The 23,106-nt window shown below is 44.2% G+C and overlaps 2 protein-coding genes across 14 annotated transcripts in view; both read right to left on the minus strand.

The window, feature by feature from the left end:
- Positions 1 to 1,908: 1,908 nt before the first annotated feature.
- On the minus strand, positions 1,909 to 12,736 carry NCOA4 (nuclear receptor coactivator 4). 4 transcript variants are annotated; one of them, XM_080597865.1, is made up of 10 exons: positions 12,524 to 12,736; positions 8,895 to 9,048; positions 8,312 to 8,452; positions 8,100 to 8,188; positions 7,521 to 7,629; positions 6,858 to 6,929; positions 6,043 to 6,186; positions 4,823 to 5,827; positions 4,393 to 4,482; positions 1,909 to 3,705 (listed from the first exon to the last, which is right to left on the minus strand). In XM_080597865.1, exons 2-10 carry the CDS (start codon positions 9,033 to 9,035, stop codon positions 3,700 to 3,702), a joined length of 1,797 nt encoding a protein of 598 aa, XP_080453991.1. In that variant the 5' UTR covers positions 9,036 to 9,048; positions 12,524 to 12,736; the 3' UTR covers positions 1,909 to 3,699. The 4 variants fall into 4 exon arrangements, with proteins under 4 accessions (XP_080453991.1, XP_080453992.1, XP_080453989.1 ...); XM_080597866.1 differs by having other exon boundaries at positions 6,043 to 6,189; positions 12,524 to 12,677; XM_080597863.1 differs by lacking the exon at positions 12,524 to 12,736 and adding an exon at positions 11,848 to 12,238 and having other exon boundaries at positions 6,043 to 6,189.
- Positions 12,737 to 14,993: 2,257 nt separating this feature from the next.
- Positions 14,994 to 23,106, minus strand: part of GPRIN2 (G protein regulated inducer of neurite outgrowth 2) — a 32,965-nt gene continuing 24,852 nt past the window's right edge. For 5 of the 10 annotated variants that reach the window (XR_013952924.1, XR_013952925.1, XR_013952928.1 and 2 more), the window contains 2 exons: positions 16,698 to 22,098; positions 14,995 to 16,503 (listed from right to left, as the gene is read on the minus strand). Coding sequence is in view for 1 of the 10 variants with exons in the window: in XM_080597868.1 (XP_080453994.1) it covers positions 20,256 to 22,082 (1,827 nt within the window). In the remaining 9 variants the exon portion in view is untranslated. Of the gene's footprint in view, positions 22,099 to 23,106 lie in introns of all 10 variants that reach the window. The other 5 variants (XR_013952922.1, XR_013952923.1, XR_013952926.1 and 2 more) reach the window with 4 other exon arrangements.

Genomic DNA, 23,106 nt, shown 5'->3' on the forward strand with positions numbered 1-23,106 from the left:
TTGGCCATCCGGTAGCATCAGCTTGTGTTCGTATTTATGGCTCCAAGCTCTCCAAAGCAAAACTGAATTGTAAGTAAGGAATATCCTTATTGTGCTTTATCTACGAGACTTGCTGCAGTCACAATTTACCGGTGACCCATCAGTATCAAGTTGCCGCTTCAAGCTGTGATCAAAAGTGCATCTGAGTTCAGTAGGAATAAAAGTAAAAGCAAGTTGCAAACATAGGGTTTGGTTAGCAAGCCATAGTCCTCCCGTGGAGAATTATTACAGAGATGTGGGCATCAGAGATCTCGGCTGTCCCAAAAGGCACTTTTTATCTGTTCGCTGTGCCAATCGCAGCATCTAGTTCTGCTGATAGATTTACAGCACCTTTCCATGCTGTGGCAGCAAGCGAGTCTGAGATAACTAACAGGTATAGTGAAAGTTGTCTGAACTTGTTAAAGCTGCTTTTGTGTAGGCTGAGCAAGGCAAACCCCTCTTTCACTATTCCCTTTCAGCAGGTGAGTTCTCTTACAGCTGGGGAGAAGTTGTTGAAAAATCGTTAGGCATGGGGTAGCAATCTCAACGTCCTCAGCGAAGCAGAGTAACAGTTAAGAGACGGGTATGCTTTAAATGGAGCTTTGTGTACTCGGAGCATTGGTGTTCCTGCGTGTCAGGCACCACAGTGACTCCAGAGGGTACTGCAGCCTTTTTTTAGTGCTCTTGGCGTCATTAACAGTGGGCTCATGTTGTTCCTTCCCCCCCCCAGGGGTCCCTCCCCCTGCTCCCTGTCCCATACGCACAGCCCCAGGAGTCATGCATGGAGCCCCATGAGCAGCCCTGGTACTGGGATGCAGCAGGCTGTGACCAGGCTCTTGTCCCCCCCCCCCGCTGCTGTTCCCTGTTTTCCCCCATAGGCACTATGCAATCGCAGAGCAGTTGGGTTATTTTGCACAGAAGCCAGTTAGGAGTCTTCATTTGTTAGGGAAACGCAATGGTTAAGGGAGGAGTGGAGATTTCTTTCTCTCCCTACTGAGCTGGAACAGCTGTGGAATTGGATGTTTGAGCACCCTATTCCTCAGTAGGAGGCATGGCTGATAATCTCAGCTTGCTCAAAAAAAAACCTCTCCAAATGCTTGTGAAGCCATGAATAGTGTTCTCTGCTCCTGCTACTTTGTCTTGTGTGAGCCATTTATTCCTTGTCTCTGAAAGTTGTACATTCAGGATTCGCGCTGTGGAGTTCCACACGTAGCTGCTTCTAAGGCAAGCTCTAGTACATTTGGAAAAAAAAACACATGTGTGTATGTGCACACACCCACAAATGAACTTCAGGGTATCCTGTTTGGAAGGCTGCCAGGCCCAGCTGCGTGTTGTCTCATAAGAATGTTCTCTTCAGGGTACAGAGCAGCTTAAAGGAATAGAAAATCCTCAAAGGAGAACCAAAATACACCAGAGACTGACATTCAAATACAAGGAGAGCATAAGAGCTAGAGGACTAACTTTCAGCTGGGCAGCCAGACAAAGTATGTTAGCCAGCCACAGAAGAGGACTGAAACATATTAAAAAAATAATCCGTAAATCCTCCTTAAATATTCATGGCAACAGGACTCAAACGCACCATTCTGTCTAAATCTGTTTCTTGCAGCTCCTGAATAAAGGCCGGGTGCTTTAGCCGTACTAGCTGAGTGTCCAAGGGCTTCTGTTCCAGCGCAGGCAGACAGGAGGCTGCCTGCCAGGCGTGCACCAGGGCTCCCTGGCTGCAGAAGCCGGCTGCACGGCCGTGCGGGCAGCGGCCACATAAAGAACTAAGCCGTGAACCCTGCTCTGGGATGGGCACGCTGCTGCGGCAGCCTCTGAGCAGACGTTAACCAGGCCAGTCTCCTCGGCGTTCTTCTGTTAACCACCTTACAAAGAAGCCGTATCACACGCTTTGGCTGCAATTATTTTTAATGGAAAAGACTAATCGATGTTTTACATAAATATCAATTAGTGATAAGTCAGTTAATAAGTAAAGGAATACATACCCCTAAGTTTGAAAGGCTTACAATGAAACTGACAAGGTAGCACACAATGAGGACTACAAGGAATTACAGGAGGTGGGCTGCACTTCGGTCACCTTCAGTAAGTTCAACTGCTAATCAAATTAGGCTATTATTGGAATTAGTCACAGTGCAGTCTTCCTGTGCAGCAACAAGGACAGATTCAAAGGGGAAAAGAACTTCAAAACCATCTTTCTGCTTTCAGTAGAAAGCCCCAACTATTAACGTACAAGCCTCTAGTGGTCCGCTGATGTTAAGCCCTTTCGGGATCTAGTTACAGATGTGCAGTGTACCCATCTGAAAACTTAAATACACGGGTTGTATCAGACAGGAATGTGTTCACGTGTTGGGTCTTGCTAGTTTCTTTTCTACAGCATTGTAAAGAATTGAGGCCACTTTTATTTTCGGGCAGGCTTCAGTGATGGAGAGGAGGGGGAGCTATTTTCTGTAGTCATTAAGACTAAAGTGACTGGAAGCTGTACCAGAAACTACGAAACTTCACAGTTTTTCATGCAAACTGACAGATGTGATCCACATTTCCATCTGACTGCTTTTTTTTTTTCCCTTTATGGACTCAAAATGTTAAATACCTAAAGAGATAGTGTTCATATGTCCACAGCTATAAGGGTCAGAATTATTGGAATCCCACTTTTATATGCATAACAATAAAATTCCACAGCTAAAACATTACAGTGGAATAGACAGTGGGATCCACAGTTTGCTGAGTTAGTGCTTCCCAATTAAAACATCAATCTGATGAGAAAGCATCTGATTCCCCAAGTATTACCTTTAAATACCATGTGGCTAAGATGCCTGTTTTCCAGTGGCTTAGTCAACAGAAGTTCATTCTGAATTATCTAAAACTAGCAGAAAGATACACGTTTCATTTTTACAGCTGTCCCAGTGAAATTCAAATAGTTACTGAATGCTGGGGACACAGCAGGTTCTGGATCTACTGATGCTTGAAAGTGAATACTCTAGAAAAGCCCATCAATCCAGCTTTGTCCTATTTCTTTAACAAACCCATGTCCACCCTGTCCTCTGACTGGCTCAAAAAGTTGCAAGAAAGTTTTATTTTAGGACTGTGTTTCCAAGTCTCCTGTCATGTGTCAGGTCCCACAAATTCATGTATTTTTCAAAATCTAGACTACACATACTCAGCTGGGAGACAGCAATACACAATGCAAACAAGACCTTTATAGTAAACAACTGCTCAATAAAAAAAATTGCTTCCAAATACAGCCTAAGCTACCTCACAACCCCAGTAAGCTGGAACCCAACCCACATCAAAGTTGTAGCAGCTGAAAGTAAATGCAACATTTCTGAAGTTGATGCCAACAGTGGACATTTGACAGCACCAGAGAGATTCTGCTTTGTACTTGCACTGGCTTCAGCATACTTCAAGTGATGATCCATTACAAGAAGATTCATGTAGTCCCGTAACAGATACAAATTCACTAATACCTCTATAGTGTCAGATCGCTTACGCTCAGTGGGTTTACATTTCAGAATTAATCATAAAGAGGCATCTTCTGCACCATAACTCCTATATTTTTTGTTATAATTTTAGAAGAAGAAGCAGACGGCCAAACACAAACACAAGAAATCAGCTGGCTGCAGTCACTCAGCGTGATGTGCAATTAATCAGCAGGAAGGGGACAGTTTCAATGCTTCCAGTTCTTCACATCTAAAATTTAAAATAGGATTATTCTATTTAATCTATGATAAACAGAAGAGAGTAGTTCTGGAAAAAGCATGTATAAGACACTGGAAAAAATCATTCTAAAACAGTTTCTAGAACTTGGTATCTTGCCTTATAGGGTTTGACGGACTCTTACTTGCTAAGAAGAATGCCTTTTCTCATTTTTAAAAACAATGATAAGGAGTTACCTTGGCAGAAAGGACAAACATGGCATCAGGTGCAAATACACTACCAAGGTAAGAAGTCACCTAGACATTTAGACGTGAATTGCATGTTTTAGTTACAACAGAAGTTACCAAGATTTCAAATATCAATGTTTAATTGTGATCTAGTCAAGAACTCAATTCCCTTCCTGGCTTGGAATCAAGAGAAAAGGAGTAATGAAAAAAAAAGGAATGGTCCAAGCTGCTAAGAAGGTGCTTGGGAAGGAAGCCTTACAGAATCACAGAAATCATTTAGGCTAGAAAAGACCTCTAAATCAGCTAGCCCAGTCTAACCAAGCACTGCCAAATCCACCATTAAACCATGTCAGTAAGCTCTACATCTACTCGTTTTTTGATCTTGATGCTGTTAAATATTACTTTCATAGGTCTCCGAAGATGAAAGCTGCTGCCTCCTCTATTCTGTACCCAAGTTATGTTTAGGCTCAGGTATTCATTCTGTGCATCCTACCTGTAAAGGAGTGCGATACAGCCATTTTTCATTATCTCCATTGAGCTTCATACAGGCAAAAAGGTCACAAACTGTAGGAAGGCCAAACTCCTGGAAAAGAAATCACCTTAATTAATGATAGCTAAACATAAAGACATTCTAGTGCCTCTTCAAATTCTGTCAGGTGTTCATAAAGAAAAAACTGAACCCTGAACCTCTGAGATTAATATAGTCTAATATTAATTAAATTTATTTAATTAATAAATTAATTTTTAGATTAATAAAGTCTAATAGACTATTAGACTATATATTAGACTATTTATACTTCAGAATTAATTCTTTTTGTATGTTAAACACTGGCCTCATCTACTTAATTATTTAAGTAATAATTGCTGAAAACATTAAAAGAGCTTAAAACACAGCAGTAGCAAAAACTTATGTGCATGCTCACTTGCGCTTTCTTGCGTAGGAGCCATTTATCTTCCACTGGAGGTGGGTTAGCATTTTCTAGGTTCTTTGAAGTCAACACCCAACTGTTTACATTCAAGGGAAGGTGGAATGGAGCCAAGAGGTCTACGAAAGGACTCTTGAAACTATTTGCTTTTTCCCTGCTTGCCTTTTCTTCTGCACTTTCTGTTTTGTGCTCAGACTTTGCTAGCCAGCTTGTCAGGGGCCTTTCGAGCAGTACTTTCCATGGTTCTGCTATCTCTGCTGAATAATCCACTTTCTCTACGCTAACAGGCTCCCCTGCAAGCTGCTGTGAGGGGTTAAGCCAGGTATTGGCAACAGACTTTGTCTTCTCATGCTCAGGCTTTGGTACAGCTTTCTGGCTCACTGGAACTCCGTTTTTATCCTTCCCTTCCTTCTTCAGAAGCCATTTACAAAGGGCCACTTTTCCACAGTTTTCATCACACACGCATTCTGAAAAGCTGGTGCACAGCTCATTAGCTTTGCACACATCTTCCACTTTGAAAGGGGCCTGGGGATGCTGAAGAAGCCAAGCATTTACGGCAGATGTAGTGGGTGATTTCTTTCCGTCAAGATGCTCATTCAGGCACTTCAGATTTCCCAGGTTCTCAATTTCCACGCTTTTGATCTGGCTGCCACAACAACTGGTACACGTTTCAGCTTTGAGGAGCCAATCATTCAAATTAAATTCTTCCCTAAAAGGTTTGAATTCATACTTCCATTTCTCATCTGAAGCACTACTTCCATTTTCCACCTCCGGCGTAAGCAGCCAGTCAGAAAGGTCCACCTCTTCTTGTTCAAGGCATTCCAATTCCTCCACCTTTTCCATGGAAAAGGATGAGTTGAAAGTAGAGGTGGAGTCCTTGCGAGCAGGGGAATCTGTCTTCCCAGCAACATCATGCTGTTGATTCTGCAGGAGCCAGTTTTCCAAATCTTTCAGATTTCCCCAGGCTTGCTCAAAATAACAGACTTTGGAAGAACTTAAATCCTAGTAAAAACACATCAAAATGCATTTATTAGCACTAAAAGACAACGTTCAGTAACTGTTGGCACAGTTTTAACTTGGAATATTCTGGTAAGTGCAAAAGTATTACTGGAGCATGAGGCAGAGTGAAGAGAATTAATGAAGATTTAATTTCCACCATATTGCATCTCCAATCACTGTCCCCTTTATTAAACTAGGTTAGTGCATAAAAGGCGTACCTGGCTGGGTTCCGACACACATTTCTGGGTAACCCATTCTTCAAGATTGGTGCTGGGAATATATGGAGCCTGGCAAACACCCACAGGTCTGCTTCCAAGTAACCAGTCAGCAAGCGAGGCACCCACTGTCCCACACAATGTTTTCTGCTGGTAAAAAACATTCTTGGTTATGGAAGTGTGTAATGGCTGAGGCAATTGATGGTGAACATCAAAATGGTCAATACATCAAATCAGTATTTCTAACCAAAAGAAAAACCCTAAGTTCCTTCTGGTTAAGAAAAAAAAAATCTTCAATTATCTGTATGACTTTAAGCCATCGCACCAACGGATTGTTTTGTGATCCTAGATTACTCAGAGAGGGAATGATAAGAAAGGAAAAGCCAACTTCTACAATGCACAGTTCTGATGCATAATCCAGCCATAACACTCCTTTTGACCACACTTCCCCTTACTAATTTGCTGCTCTCTGAATGTTCACTGACACTGTTTCTGTGCAGAGCCCAACATCCTGTTTCCCGTGAACTCCTGGATTAAACCTCATTGGACAGTTCCAAGCCCTGACGCGACAACACTCGGTTAAAACATTTTGACTGACAACCAAACTCCAAATTCACATTCATACATCTCCTTGCATGTCTGTTCTTGGAGCAGCTAGAACATCAGATCATTGACGCTTACCACAGCAACTGCTACTAGCTGCTCAAACATCTTAATGAACAGAAGTCATTTCTCAAGCAAGCTAATATACTGTGCCTGAGTTCTCCTTTTACCACTCCTTACAGTGAAACATTCGCAGATACAAGTCCTAATCTTACCTGCTCACAGTTCACTAGGGCAAAATTCTGCCCTGGGAACCAGGGAGAAGCATTCTCTCTCTCCGAGGTTTGCTATAAGGAAAGAAGAGTAAAATTCAATTTAAATCTCAATTTTGCCCAGTTTCTAGGATGACTTCTACAATGAAGCAGAAGCAAAGCGCAGTTACAGCTGGTCGCTCTTTATAGCTAATAATTTTCTCAACATTTAAAAAACACAAAGATTTGCTCTAAAAATACTACTTCCATTCGACTGCCTTTTAAGAGAATTATCTCCAATAATACAGAAGATACACTGCTTACATAAGAATCCCAAAATATTTATACATCATAGATGGCTTTCTGCAATATAAGTATTAACATCTAAATAAAATATTAACATTAGTTTTTCACTTGCTGGAACCATAATTCCCTCCGTTTCTGCCAAAATATCAAAGTAACATATACAAAACTAGATCTATGCTCAGTGAAAATCACAATTAGGTGCATAATTAATAAAACACTGGGTATGTATTACACAGCTAGAACTATATGACTTGTACACAAGATTTATTCAAGCTCTAACTGAAAGTGGAAATACCACTTGGAATATATTGCAATACTGCCTATATATACATATATACATGGGTATGAAGTATTGCAGTCCAGGGAAGTCTTGATGCTTACCATTGTTTTAATTGAACCAAATGAGGTAATAGCCTGGCGAAGGTAGGATGTGTCAGCCTCAAAATTCAGGACAGAAGACTCCTCTGGTTTAAGAGTAAGACTTTCCAGTCTGAAAGAATAAGATGGTAGTTACAGAAATGTTATAAAAATTGCAACCTTATCCATGTCATCTGTCATGTTTTGGGAAATCAGTCTGTTATTTCATAAGGTTTCCAAAGCGACTTGGCACTAATTAACTGAAAGATTTTTACTGTTTGCACAAAAATAGGGAGATGCCTGTTCATAAACCATGAAGAAAGTAAACATCCAACAAAACACAAGTTCTTCCTTCATATTTCAACAATTAATATTTGAAAAAATGTGCATGTCCACACCCACTGCTTTTCATGATTCTGTTTTGGGTTTTTCAATCTGATAAAGATGAGAGGAATCATACTTCAGACTGCTTTAAAGATCTTACTTCTAGGAACTATTATTATGAATTAGATCTATTATTAGTTCTCCTCGAATCACAAATTGGATTAAATTCATAAGTCAAAATAAGTATCAACTGTGTTAGCTTGCAGAGACAATATTTACCTCTCCAGACAAACTGAAATCTGGTTTGCTAGTTCGTTACTGTAGGAGCGTTCCAGCTGATGAATAAGGCAATTGAACTGTCCCAAATACTGCACGAAGACAAAACACACATTACTGTTTTCGCTTCTAAAGTTACAATGGAGAAAGTACTTGCAGAGACAGTTTATTTAAAAATCTCAGTGCAACAAAATCAATTTGCAGCCAGATCTTACCCAATACAGCTGCTGAGCTTGCTGCTGCAACGCTTCCTCTTTCAGCTGCTGAATGAGATCTACCTGCTCGAACAGCCAGACTTCACGACTGCGCAGGCATTCCAGGTGGCGACTTATGTGGCTGTGAATCTTAGCTTTTACCTGTAAGGCGACAGGTACCACTTCTGTAATATCTGTCACACAACAAGCATATACCGTGCTAATTACAAAATATTTGCCACAGAGAAGCGGTATTTCTGTACCAATTCATTTCTCAAACGCTAACCGCAGTTGCCCACAGCACATGACTCACCAAGGCAGTGCAAGTTCCAAGGCTACCTCTGAAGGAGTATCAAATAACAGGGTTGTTTGCAATCTCTCTCTATTCTGATGTTTCAGCCAACAGCTACAGAAAATTCTGCGTGCCTAAGCTAGTAGCATAGGAGTAACTTTATCAAAAACACGCCCACGTTATACACCAAGATACTTGGCTGTCTCTAGGGAGATTTCGTACCATCATCATATCATAAAGTACTCTGGAGTAATTAAAACTGTCATCAAAGTCGTATTAGTTATTAATGCATTCTAATGAATTAAAAATTACCTCCCGCCAGTTCTCTTTAATCTGTTGCTCAGCTTTGACAATTCCAGATATAGCTGCTTCCAAGTCCTTCTTTGCTTGAAGGCACTTCGCCAGTGGCTCGCTGCTGCAGGAATTTCTACTTCTATCTTGTGGTGGACTCATTCTTAAAGTGTTCCTAAAATAAGACAAACAAAAATCTTAATAGTTTCTATTCCTCTTTAAGGGAAGAAGACTGGCATCATATGAAGAACCATCTGGACTGCTTCACTATTAAGGTGAACAAAAAAGCCTAAGACCCTACACCGACGCAAGTTTTCTGAACACAGTTGAAGCTTTCTGCGCAAGTGACACCAGTCTCGAAATGCCTTGGCCCAGGGAATTTACGCAACCACAGGAAAACCAACAGATTCTTGACAACAGGTCCAACCACAGGAGCTTAGGCAATCCTCCCTGCTGCTCACATTCCTCTGGCATTTTTGCCTAGCCAGCAGACTCCAGCAGTTGGGAGCTGGTCTGGGCAGGGTTCAGCAGACCTGCGGGAGCTGGGGAAGAATGGCCTGGCAAGGGGCAGTCACTATTTGAGTCACCCTTTTTCCACCTGCAGGCAATTTAACCAGCTCCCTTAAATTCCCTCATAAGTAAGAAAATTCTTATACAGTCTGATCAGCTCAAAACCCAAGCACTGACACAGACCACTCTTTACTAAGTTGCAAGGGCCAAAACTTACTGTGGCTGCCCGTTATTTTTGTTACGGTCACAGCCTTAGTAACTTACTTAGCTTCAGCATATCCTCAAGTAAAAAGGGCTCAGATACAATATTTCTAAGAAGTTATGCTAGTAAGGATTTTGGAAATAAGGAAAAAAAGCTAAATACAGATTTTAAGTGAAAAAATGGGAAGCATCAGTAAAAACGTTTTCTAAATAGTGGGTATTTGTTACCCAAGAGTTTCAATTCTCCTGTTCAGTTTCACCGGATTCCTGAAAGATTTCACAGGATCTCTGAACTTCAGATTTGTAGAAAACACCCCATTTAAAATGTTAAAACAGGTACTCAGCAATAACAGCTATGGAAACCCTCAGCAGAATTAAAAGGTTCATATCTATCAATCAAAATATTACATAGATTTCAACACCCCACTGGAGAGAACTCAAAAAGTATTCCAAATACAACAAAACCACAGAGCTCGTGTTACTGAGCAGCTAGTTAATCCGCAACTGCCAAGCTCCACAACTGCACAAACTGCAATCCAACAATTGCAGTTTACAACATGAATATACAACAAGAAAATACAACATGAACCAACAGAGCTGCTTCTTGCCCCTCTTGTTTTGGATGGCTGTACCTGTATGATCCAAACGCTTAAATATGCATCCACGGTCTGACGTACATCCTGCAGGAAAACCTAAATGGGAGCCCAGCTCTCAGAAGTAATCTAAAATTATTAATACAAAGACAGGGAGATACCCAGCCAAGAAAACAATGACACTGGATATATTCAAAGCTGTCGTATACTCAAAAGAAAAAAAAAATATTTTTTTTTATTATATTCTTATGCAACAACTACAGTCAAAGTCTGAAAGGCTAAAAGTAATTGCCTTGCTTACTTAGAGCATAAATAATGCACTTAAAGGACTGCCGTGCCAATGACGTTAAGCATGTATCTACAAATGCCAAGTCTGAGCAAAGTATACCGCACTGCTATTTAAACATTTTCTGAATTTATGTCACAGGGGAATTCTGCAGGAAGCCTGAAGAAAAGCTGCTTCAGTTTTTACAATGTAGATTAGCAACTTCATCCTGACACAGGCAAATTTAAGAAACTCCCACGTGGTCCCCTAATGATCTCTGAAAATACTTTCTTTTTTTCGTCTTTGTTGTGCAGGAGTCTCTCTCCGGCACGAACAGAGTCTCCCTGCAGCCCCTATAAAATGGCCGTTCTTTCGCTTCCTCAGACCGCAGCCGCTGCAAGCAGTGTCCCAGCCGAGGCTGACAGCCGTCTCTCGCTCCTCAGCTCAACTCCCCCAGCCCAAGGGACGCGGTGAGGCCCCGCTCCACCACCCCCGCCACCACCGGTGGCCCCAGAGGCACAGGGCGCAGCCAGCAGCCCCACGGGCTGATAAGGCAGCACGCCTCTGCGCACGTAATCAGGGGAGAAGTTGGGGCTAGAAAACAACAACGCGCCTGAACAAGGCTTGAAGATAGCGTTATTGCTGCTAATAAAATACTTACTAGTCTTTACGGGGGGAAAAAAAGATTTAAAAAAAAATTGCCTGTTTCTCAGTACCTAAAACCTTCAGCAGAGGTACAAAACCCCTTCAGCTAAAGCTGGTGGTGACAGCTTCACCCCTCTTAATGCTCTGTATAATCTCAGCCTCCAGATCTTTTGATTTTCTTTGTAGCTCAAGCTCCCAGACAAAAATTGTTTTTTAAGACTGTAATTATGTATAGTGCAGCTGGGAGCAGAGGACAACCTTTCTTCCCACACAGCTTGCTAACAGGCTGACAGAAAACTGGTTTTACTGGCTTTTCACTTTCAGCACAACCATCCCAGCTGCTGCTGAGAAGATCCTTGTTTTCCATTTCCAGTGGATGGTGCAAACCCTCAAAAGATGACCTTCCTGAGCCCTTACTAGGAGGCTGTCCCGAACAAAACTGGCGTTTAAGAGACTATTTATAAATACGGAACGATTTCTTGGAGCTGCCAGGGCCAGGCTGTTCCCAAGGTTTCACCGACCTGGCTTCATGTGGTTTCACACCAGCTGGCCTGTTTGACCTGAAAGCCCTCTTCGTTTCCATCCTGCCCCACTAAAAACAGGCGTTCCTCTTCACAAACTATCCCGAATTAGGCGCGTGGGAGTTGTGGTCAGGGAGCAAAGTACTGTAGGCGTAAGAGCCGAATCTCAGAAATTTCCATTTAAATCCAAAAATAACAAGCATTGTACAGAGCACAGCACCAACGTCACAGACAAGTACCTGTGCGGAGCCTCATCCAGGGGCATTATTCTACTGCGGAACGGCTGCACACCCCGTATTTTGTAAGTCAAGCCTTTTGCAGAAAGCGAGCTCCAGCAGTTGTAAGTAAGAGAAACTGAAACAGGGCGGCAAGGAGCACTAAGCCTCGGGCAGGGCATTTCCCCAGCCTCAAGCGGCAGCCCCGTGCCGCCGGCCCCAGCTGCGCGTTGGGGCCGCCCGGGGAGCGGCACCGTGCAGGATCCCAACGCTCCGGGAAGCCGAGGCCTGGAAGGGCCCTGTCCCGCAGCGCACGCAGCAGGGCCGGCGTCCCGGAGCGGGGAGGTCTCACCGACGCGGCGTTACGGTACAGCACAACCACCGCCCGCACTTCTGCGCTTAACGCCCCCTGGAAAAGCGCCGGACAGACGCCTGGCTCTGCCCGAGGCACACGGCCCCGCAGGCGGCGCTGCCCCTGGCCGAGCGCAGCGTTACGGGGGCTCGCTGCTGCCGGCCGCCTCCTCCGCGCCGCGGGCGAGCGGCCCGGCTCCCGGCTCAGCCCGTCCCTTAGCCCCGCGGCACGCCGGGCCCGAGGCCGACGGTACCCGCCCGCCCCGCAGCCCCCGGCGCCGTGCAGCCGCCGCGGCTCCGCGCAGGGCTCGCCCCCCCCACCCCATCCCGGCCCCGCGCCGTCCCTCACCGTGCGGCCGCCGATCGCTCCCTCGGGCTGACGGCGCCGCGGCTCAACGGCGCCCCGGGGCCGCTCTCGCGAGAGCCCCGCCCCGGCCCGGCCCGGCCCGCCCCGCTCAGCCCCCTGGCGGCGCGGCGGAGCGGCTGCAGGGCCGGGTGGCGCCGCCATGGCGGGCGGGGCGCGCAGCGCGGCGAGGGGCCGCGGAGAGACAAAATGGCGGCCGCGCCGCGCGGGCAGCGGGGCCCGGCGGACACGGCCCGTGCCGGGGCACCCGGCTTGGTGGGGGGTTAAGGGAACGAACGCGAAGCCCCACGGGGCACCGGCACTCGGGGCCCTGCTGTGCCCCCCGGCGGGCACCCGGCAGGACGGGCAGGGGCGTTCGGCCCCGCTTCCCCCCTCTGACAGGGGCTCCAAGGAGAAGCGGGAGCGGGGTCTCCTAGAGACCGCTCTGCTGCACCCCGTGCCTCTGCCCCAGCCACATCAAAGCACTTGAGGAAGGCTCGGTGCTACAACGCTTTTCTTTGCAAATCGCACAGGGCTTATGCACACACTTTAAAAGAATGGTCTTGGCACTCCTTCAGACCGGACCTCCTTCAATAATGGCAGTAACTTAACGGAAGGGGATCAGCTGTGGTGACGCTGCGTTCAGCCCCCATAACGTGATGTACCCTCTGCAGCTCAGCCGGCACTGGGGCTGTCTGACAGACAGGGCAGTGGCACCTCTAGTGGGCCCACAGCGCAGCAGAAATTAGAGAAAAGTCATCCTTGCAGGCGAACAGGAAAGTGTTTGCTTTGTCTCCACAACCCCAGCTGCAGGTGGTGTGGCTACGTATCCCTCCCTGAGGCCTGCACTTGGTCCCCTGCCAGCAGCCCCACAGCCCTACACCACGTCCACCTGCAGCTGTCCCCTAGTGCTGGTGCTGGGCAGGCAGCAGCTGGTGGTCCTAAATGGTAGAGGGAAGTATTTGTGTACTTTATACATGTACTCCATGTATGCAATGAAAGTAAAACAAAACCACAGGTACAGTCATTTTAATCCTCACCCAACTTTTCCTGCCTTTTTTTTTTCCCCCTCAATTTTTCTCTCCTGAAAGCCTCCAAAGCTTCAGCTGGGAGAAGCATCTCAAACAGTGACCACTTCATACACACACAAGCTTCTGCAGACACAGGAGATTCAATAATGGCCAGAAATTACATCTGCCCAGTTACCAAGCGGAAAGCACCTTCAGTTCAGATATGATGTATACGTAGTGCTACTCACCATGCTTTACAAATGAGAGGAATTCCTGTATACGATTTGTGGGACTACAATAGGTTTAACCACGTCTTCCGTGTAAGCAGGCATGGCCCAAAGTCAGACAAAAATTTGCCCACATGAAGTGTTATTTGTCCGTAACTGCTTCAACAGCAGCCACTTCCAATGCACGCTATTTGTGTCACTGAAAAATTATCATAAAGGCTGTGCATACCTGTAGCTAGACTTCCAAGACCAAGACTACGGCTTTGCTTCAGCGCCTGACAGAATTGTCCCTGTGGCATTTGGCTGAAAATACTCTCTGCCACGGTGTGCTGGCCAGTCTAGAATACACAGAGAAATACGTTCAATAAGCAAAGTCATATCCCAACAGTGGTTCACTGATCCCCAACTCAGTGGCTCCGACAACTTAAAATAGCGAGGAAGGAGTCGAGTAAACAAATCCTTTGTAATATCCTGTATATGCTACACAGTCATTTTTTAGTAACTACACAGCACACTTGGGATGTTAAAAATGCTGTAACGTTAAGAAGTCAGAACATCAATGGAAAAGCTTACCATGTGAGTGTAGAGCTCACTGCTCACATTTCAGGAATCTAGTTTCCCGAAGAGCTGGATTTTGGGTTGGAAGCCAAGCATAGGGGTTGTGTTTTTCACCCTGCAATTGAGTGGCTTGGGGGACACGGCAGGACAGCTGCTTTCTGTTTGGCTGCTTTGAGGATAGCTCAGAGGCAGGGTAAGGGCAAGCAATCAGTTTTGTGCCCAGTTATCAAACACAAAGTTTCCAGTGGCCTCAGGACATCATCTCTGAAACACTGTTCCCAGAGACTCACTTTGCATCTAGATTAGAAATACAAAAAGCATTTAAAAAAGGAAAAAAAAGTACTCCTGCACAGTGTATTTCTCCAAATCGTCCATTACCTCCTGCTTGTTATGGCAGGGCTGGGAGGGATGAACTTAAACTAGTTCAGGTTATTATTAATTGTCTTTGGAAAAAGACATTTGGCTTCTGCAAAGCTAGAAAGCCAGGAAAACGATGCAGGAAAGGGTTAGTGTCTGGTACTGGGTAGGAGTCTCCAATTTTCATGTCCCCACTTGAGAGAAATACTTTATGTCACGTAGAGCCATAAAATACCCAGATACTCCATGTTTCTGTGAGAGAAACAACAGAAATCTTGAATGAGAACTGAGGAGGAAAAGACACAAAGCATCCTGAACACCGCTGCCATGGTGCCAGAGTCCCGACGTAGGCTTAAGGCACAAGGGCTGCTTTATCTGACAGCTTTGCTATGTTATGGCTCTAGGGTTTGCTTTTATTTGACAGAAGTGGTTTGCTGAACAACGGACATTATGCAATCAAAACAGGTCTCTTCTGCTTTTTCAGAAACACTTATCTTTTCCAAGTTCCTTTTTAAGAAAGCAGCTACAGCAGCATGGCACTAAATTAACCCATAACTCTGTTAGAGTGAGGTTGATGCTGAAAAGTCATAACACTTAGCAAATACAGATCACTGAAAACAAGGAAGAAATGAACAACACAAACCATAACACCATAAATTCAAATTAATGTACAGGCTTGCCTGAAATTGGATTCTCAGAGGCAATAGCATTTGTAGGGTTTTCCAGACAACACGACCACAAGGCAGAATTAAACTTATGTGCATGCAGGGATTTCAGCTCAGTCCCAATGTGGGGTGAAGAAACTCGCAGTACAGCCAGCGCTAGCAGCAGGGCAAGTAAATTATCTGCAACTATTGCAAAGAGAGAAGGGACTGACTTTATGCATGTATCATTACTGATGGTGAAGCGTCTGTGGCAGGGAAGGACCAGAAAGGCCAGCTCCTGCTGTCAGGGCAGTACAGCACAGGTCAGATCACACCACCCGAGCCCCGATGGTTCTGCCTGCTTAGCACGCAGCAGAGAGCTGCTCGTCAGCAGTTTCGCACTGGAAGGCACAAACAAAAGGGTGTTTCTGCAAGGTTCACTGCACACGGAGCTGTGAACCCATCTCTGCTTTACAGTTAAAGTTGCAGGAGAAGCAGGCACCATAAAACGGGGAGGAGGGGGTCTGTACTGCCAGGCGGTGTGCCAGCTGCTGAGCACCAGGTGGAGCTAGGAGATGTATTCTGGCCAGCAGCATCCCTGTGCATTACTTCATGGAAGGCTCTTGATCCAGATTTGTGAAATAATGCTACCTTTAACTGCACGGGGGACAAAATTTCTCCTTTACTACATTGCTGAGACACAGCCACATGAGCAGCATTGTTGTTGGAGTTGCCTTTTTTTTGCCAGGAAGCGAGCAGGAGGGGGTTGGAACAGGATGGAGGTTTGCAGTGTCATTTCCTCGCTTGGGCTTTCCTCTGTGTTTCCTAAGCTTCCTTCACAGGCTGTCTGAGTGGCATAGCTGTAGTGTATTGAAAGGCCGATAAGATAGATGACATCTGTTTAGGTCACATATTTGATAGGATTAATGCTTCTAAAGACTTAAAAGCTACAGCTTAGTACTCTGCTATCTGAACACATTGGCCCTTGGACACATGATGGCTGTCAACTCACGACCCAGCATTTGCAGCGACTGAGAAAGATGGAAGCTGGACATCCAAGTGACTGTACCAACAGCTGAACACCCATTTCCTTCTCTGATGCCAGTCAGCCATGAGAGACTGGGTACTTAGTCCTGCACCAGGACTTCACAGTTCAGCCCCTCTCCAAGGACCTCTTTGCACAGCATCTTCTGCAAGAAGAAATAACTCAGCATCACCATTTTTTTGCGTGTAGAGGTGCTGCCCCACAAAATGGGTATGCTTGTTTTAGCTTACATAGGTGAAAAAGGAGCACACCCATTCTTATACTGGGCAGAATTTTTGGCTGCAAGCTTCTTTATGAGTGAGAAAAGGAACAAAATTCCCATTAACCCACAGAACTTACCCAACTCTTCCCCTTCACAAGCCATGTGGCTCTCTAGAGCTAGCCCCTTTGGAGGGCAGGGGAGCGGGCTGCCACTGACTGCGAGATCACCAGAAAGCACCACTGCCCCATCTCTCAGCTGCGGACACGAGCTGCCCAGGGCTCTACCCAGAGGCTCACAGGCATTAGTCTCCTTATTTGCAGAGAGCCAGCTGGATCTTGTGACCTATTTAAATAACAAGGCTTTGGAAAGAATCTCAATAGGCATGTTGTTGTCATCATTTCAGATCTATAGTTCTGAATAGCAGGAAACAAAAGACAGCTTAGAAACCAGAACTCTCTCTTCTCGCTTAGAGTCCTAAAAGGGAAAGGCACGAATGACCGATGCAGTCAGGTTATTTAACTGGTATGGCAGGAGTTGATTAGAATGATTTATTTCCATCTCATAAACCCACATGCTGCCTCCCTCTCTTTTGCCAATTAACAGCATTACTTAGCCCTAATAGACTGCTTTCATTTTCAAGGGGCTTAGGAAGACAAATTAATCACCTCAACATGTCTGAAAGGAACAGATGGCAGCGAAGTATTAACATTGCAATTTCACAGTTGGAAAAGCTCCCTGAAGAGGGGGCTAGCAGTGTCTGAGGGCACCCAGCCCTCCATGCTTGGAGCCAGGATTCCTGGTCTTGTCCCTGCCCAGAGACTCCGCTTTATTCTAACCTCACCACACATGGCTTCTCCTGAGCAAAGCTGCACAGTTTCACAGTTTGTATTACTCCATCTTTAACAAGGAATAACATCCTTCCAGAAGGCCTCTTACCTCAGCATGTCTCCAGACAGGTCATTACTGCTTTGGATTTAAAAGACTAAATGTCTATCCAATAATGCAATTAGTCCAGCTTGCCATCATTTCTTACTGTCTATAAGCAGAGAAGCGATCAGGAAGAAATACGTTCCTCAGGCCGTACAGTGGAGATGCTTTTTTTCCTCTGAAACATCTGTGGTTACAGCTGGGCACAGAACAGCTGATTGCATTTTCCTCCCCACTCACTCCAGTCTCAGCAGACTGGGAGCAGCATTGCCCTGTGGGGCCTTTTGGCTCAGCTGTACAGGACACAGTTTCTCAAGCTACGTCCAGAAGTGAAGAGAAGCTTATTCTAGCACAGATGTTCCTAAAGCAAAAGAAGAAAAAGGGTGAGATTTGTGGCCATCCTTAACAGAACCAGCTCAGGATCCAGGCTGTAACAGCTAGCAACTGAAAGATCACTTCCAGCAACATAAGGCCAAAAGCAAATTAAACTTGCCAGAGAAAACCAAATAAATAAAAGCAATGGTTTTAGAACTAACTGGTATGACATTGACTAAGCAACTCTTCAGGGTAGTTTTTTTTTTTTATTTATTTGAATGAATTAACTATGGAAGGTTTTTATTTAAAGCATTAAGAAAAACAGTCTCTACTTTAGCTATTAATCCTATAGCCAAAGATGATCTCAAACTACACGTGTGCAATGATAATGAACTCAGCCAGCAGCAAATGTCCGACAGGTTTTGGCCTCTCCTCTGGGAACAGTAACAGTAAATATGGTGACACATCTCCTTTATAAGACAATAATTGAGTGAAATTAATTATTATAACTTCTTCAGAGCTATTTCATCAGCATACTGATATTATCAATTCCCTTCGCTATTTGTGCTGAACCACTGACCTAAGCATCTCAGCCCATTATCAGTCCCACAGCCATCACGCAGCATTTGCAGTTCAGTCCTTCTAGAGACATCAGTCACCGTGCAGGGATGACTTACTGTATTTGGAATATTGCATTTGCAGGTGGCTGTTCCTATGTTTCAAAGGAAAGAAAGAGCACCATAGCAAAAGTGTTAAAGTTGCCAGTTCTGGAAACTGAGGATTTGTACCAAATGCAGCCCCAATTTAACTGTTTTTCAAATGGGCTCAAGAAAAGAATACACTCTGATTTCACCCTTGCTTGACAAGCATCTGGATTTAGCATTGATCCACTCAACTATAAATCTAGAATGTCTTCCTTCTACTTTATATATAAGTAGAATTAAATGGATTTTGATTTTTCTAAGTTAGAAAGCATTCAAAATCAGAGGTAGTTCTCACATGTGCAAGAGTTAACACTTGAACAGAGATCTAACATGAAGAATATGTAATGTACAACCTGGTTGTATTTAAATTTAAAAAAAAAGAACCCAAAATGCAGTGAATCTTTTTTTTTTTTAAACAGGCATCCACCATACAAATAAACCAACTTATTTTACCCATGTAGTTAACATTCAGATGAGTAGGGTTTTTTCCAAATGTGCACTAATATGTCTTGTATTTTAAACCTTTCCAAAATCATAGGAAATCCATAGATACAAACACTATTTTTGTTACCAGCAGGTTTCTTGACAATTCTTTCACTTCAAACAGGCTCTGCACCACATCTGTATGGATGGGAATTTTTTCTCAATGGAATTTTTTGTTTGCGTTACAAAATTGTTTTGGAGAGAAAAGAGATCCTTAACCTGCCTCTATGACTATGGCACTCAGAACAAATCTTATTTTGAGCTGTACTTTGTTGAAAACAAAAATCTCATGTTCAGCAGACATTTGACATCAGATCAGATATGGAACACAGGACAGGTGAAGATTACATGCAAACCGTCCTCTGTGTGGCTTATGCCACAACAAAGTAACCACTATTCAGGATAGACACACATCAGAACTCTCTGGAAATTACTTTTAATATAAGGAAAACAAAACTGCTTTTGAGTTGTAGGGTATGATAGTGTGACAGACTATTATGAACAGCTTTTGTTTCATGTCTTCAAGAGATAAGCATTCAATAAATAATTCACATTACATGAGTCATCTTTGGTAATACTTTACATTTGCATCAGTTGGTAAACATCAGTTCTGTGTATTGAGGGTGTAATTCATCATAACTACAACCTGTTTTGAAAGTTGCAGGAGCATCCTCCAACTACACATCAGTTTGCAAAGGGATGAGTTCAGGCTAGTAATAACAAAGTCACATCACAGAACCGTGTAGCAAAAGTTACAGTTACTTATAATACAGCATTCACTACTTCTTCATTTTGTCTACAGCTCAAGTGGGTTTATAGTCAGCATCAGCATAAATTAACAGCAGAGTAGCTACCAAAATTTAATGAGCAGGATGGAAAGCTAAGAATTTTGATTAAAGTATCATTTTCTAACAGTTTCCTAATCCTAAATTATTAAAATACAGAAAAAAAAATCAACATTTTAAAAAGATGCATCATTTAGAAAAGGTCTTATTCCTTACAATATTATGTAAAACCAACATAGAAGAATAAGGGCTACATTAAATACAGTCAAAGCAGTCAGATGACATGACAGGGAGACAACCCTATGTCCTCTGTTGTACTGCCCAACCGTAAGTTTTTCCTTGCTTTGCTGTGTATCTGACAGCCACGGAACTTTTCCCATTTACACCAAAGTGGATTCTCCACATGTACTTGTGGTAACACTTAAGAGCCAGCATTGTTTACAATTTTAAAAAAAAAAGCACGGCTGTCCTACAGCTATGCTCACTCCACTGCAGTACTGGAACGAGTGCAACAACTTGGGTATCTCAGGGAATGCATCATTGTTCTGAATGGTCTTTTCTTCCCCATTTTATCAGAAGATGTCTCCTTATTGAAAGAATCCTCCTTTCTTTTCCCAGCCAGCTGAAGGGGCTCTGTCTGGAATTGTTCTATTTGAATCTCAAGATGTTTTTGAATAGCTAGACCAAGGACCTCTGGATCCACAGATGCCCCATACACTTCCCACGTCATTCCTTCATCATCCCATCTCACTTCACGTACTGGAGATTTGGGGGCCTCCAAGTCTTGCTGCTCCAGGTTCACCTCTGGGAACACGTGTGGGTGGCCTTCTGCTGCAGCTGCTGGGCTTGTTGCCACAGATTTGCATTCCATGGTGGGAAGAGTTTGTACCTCGGCATCTCTACGCTCAAGAGCTGCTTTCAGTCCTTTGGTTAAATCATTTACAGAGGTCATAGTCCACATATCCTTGGTCTTCATTACCATGTCTGTGCCTTGCTGGTTGCTAAAGGCCACACAGGCGGCCTGTGCTTCTGGAGGAGCTCTCTCCTGCTGAGTGCAGTGCTGAGCATGCTGCAGTTGTTCTCCAGGAATGCTACAGCACTTTAGGACTCTCTTGGCATCCAGGCCCGATTCACTTACTGAAGACACAAGCTTAGGGTACGTCAGAATGTCTGAAGTAGAAAAGGAATGAAAATAGCCAGGTGCTGCCTGCTCTTTTCCTGACTCGCTAACCGAGCATACCAACCGCGGAACAAGTTGTATAGATGGTATGGGCAAAGAATGGCAATAGGCAGGAACGGTAGCATCTACTTTCAGACAGGAGTCCTGCCTTATATTACAGGGCACTGCAGAGTTGTTATGAACTGGCATCACCATAGGTGAGTATGCAGAGTTTGGAATATTACCATAAGTCAGACCACCATGAATAATCCCAGTGGCTTGACTGAACATGGTTCTGTTTGAGAAACCATTGCCAGGCATGTGGGGTCCAAGAACAGCGCTGTGAAATGTTCCAGGATCTGTGTAAACAGTTGTGTTACGTGGAATACCGCCGCTGTCAAAGCTATTTGTGGGTACTTTTTGGTCTGTAGGTATTGCTGGAAGATGAGTCCCAAGGTTTTGATAGGGAGATGTATTTTCATTTGTTTCTGACACCTCTCTCTCTGACTGGAAAGACATCCTCGCCACTGATGGACCATGCCTGCTGCTAGAAGAACTTAGGCTGGAGCGAGTAGCACTGGTTTCTATGTGAGCAATGCAATTCTGCTGTTTGCAACTGCAAGTTAGGTCGGAGTGGCTTCTCTGAAGAGCAGCTCCTGGTTCTTCCATTTGGCATGTGCTATGCTGGTGTACAACGCAGGCTGAAGAAATATTCTCAACAGTGCTGCTCTTCACATACATCTTAGTGTCACCCACTGCCCAAGATGCTGGGGACTGTTCAACGATAACAAAATGGTTTGCAGTCTTAGTTCTGCTCTGTGAATTGTTATCAGGTGACAGATTGCTCATGGTTTGGACTACTGATCCATCTGGTACCATCAACCCAGCCTGTGAGAAGGACCATCTCGGACTTGGCACACTCCTGGCATCACTCTCGTTTCCCAGGGTTTGGCAGACAGTGCTACTATGGCTTTTCCTAAGCTCCAGTTTGTTGCTTTGCCTTTCCTCTAAACTTGACTGCCCAGCACAGATCAGACTCGAGGAGCTCTTTGACAGGGGGTGACTGTTGACATTCAAGAGACCATGACAAGTAGGACTCAGTGTGTCCTTGTGGGAATGAGTGTGGAGCTGGTGGCTGTCAGCTGACATGGCAAAAAAGAGGAATCTGGAAGAAACAGAGGAGGAGAAAAAGAAACAGTTTAAGAAGGAAATACAAAAACATTCTCCTTGGTTTCTACCTTCTACCAATAGTCATTTAAACTGTGCCAAGTACCATCTCCTTTGAATTTACTGGAGCCAGTTTTGGGGACGTATAGAGATATCGTGCAAGTTAAGCAAAGGCAGGTATGTTTTTAAACAAGATAGCTTTTTGCCATGATGGTCATCAGCCAGCAATGTTAACTGTACTGTCAAAACAAAGCAAAATATTCAGTTTTTAGTCTCTTGATGTTATCACTTCAAAAGTTATTCAATCACCTCTGGAGTTTTCAAGCAAAAAAGATCCTGAGAATCTAAACAAATGAACAAGTTCTCCCTTTTTCCTTACCCTTCCTAGCAAGCTTCTTTCAATTGCATTTTGCAAGACCACCGCTATATTAGTCAACTGTTTTACCAAATAGTTCCCATACAAATGTACAGTAGATGTGGGAAAAACCGTTTTGATCACCAAAAGGAGACGAGCCCTGCCATATCGGTATGGAGTCAGTGCCAGTGTTCCCAGAACCAGTAAAGCTGGGGAGCATAGGGCGAAGATACGCAACTGGCCCACAGCATGGTCAGCATGCCTTCTAGCTTACCACAGGCACGATAGGAGGTGGCAGCAAAGAGGGATCCAGTGAAAGGCCAGAGGTGAAACTCCCCTAGGAACCACTGAGCTGGAAGGAAAATCAGTTCTGTCCTATTTGCAGCGCACGCAGCCACTGCTGTTGTTGGAAAACGCTTGCTTCTACTGGTTAGCATACTATCCTTTTGTTGCCCTTCCAAATTGTTAGCGTGTATGTTAGCACACCCACATTTAGGAGAAGTTGTCAAAGTTTCTGAACCTAACCAGATTTAGTAGTCTTTTTTTTTTTTTTCAATTGAATCAGGTTTTCCACTGTGAGTAGTCAACTCACATTCCTTCGGCATCAGATAGATGTCTTGCATATTAAAGTAACTTACTACACAAATACTG

This window comes from Anser brachyrhynchus, assembly GCF_964034855.1.
Source record: "Anser brachyrhynchus genome assembly, chromosome: 6".
In the NCBI taxonomy this organism is placed as follows: Eukaryota; Metazoa; Chordata; class Aves; order Anseriformes; family Anatidae; genus Anser; species Anser brachyrhynchus.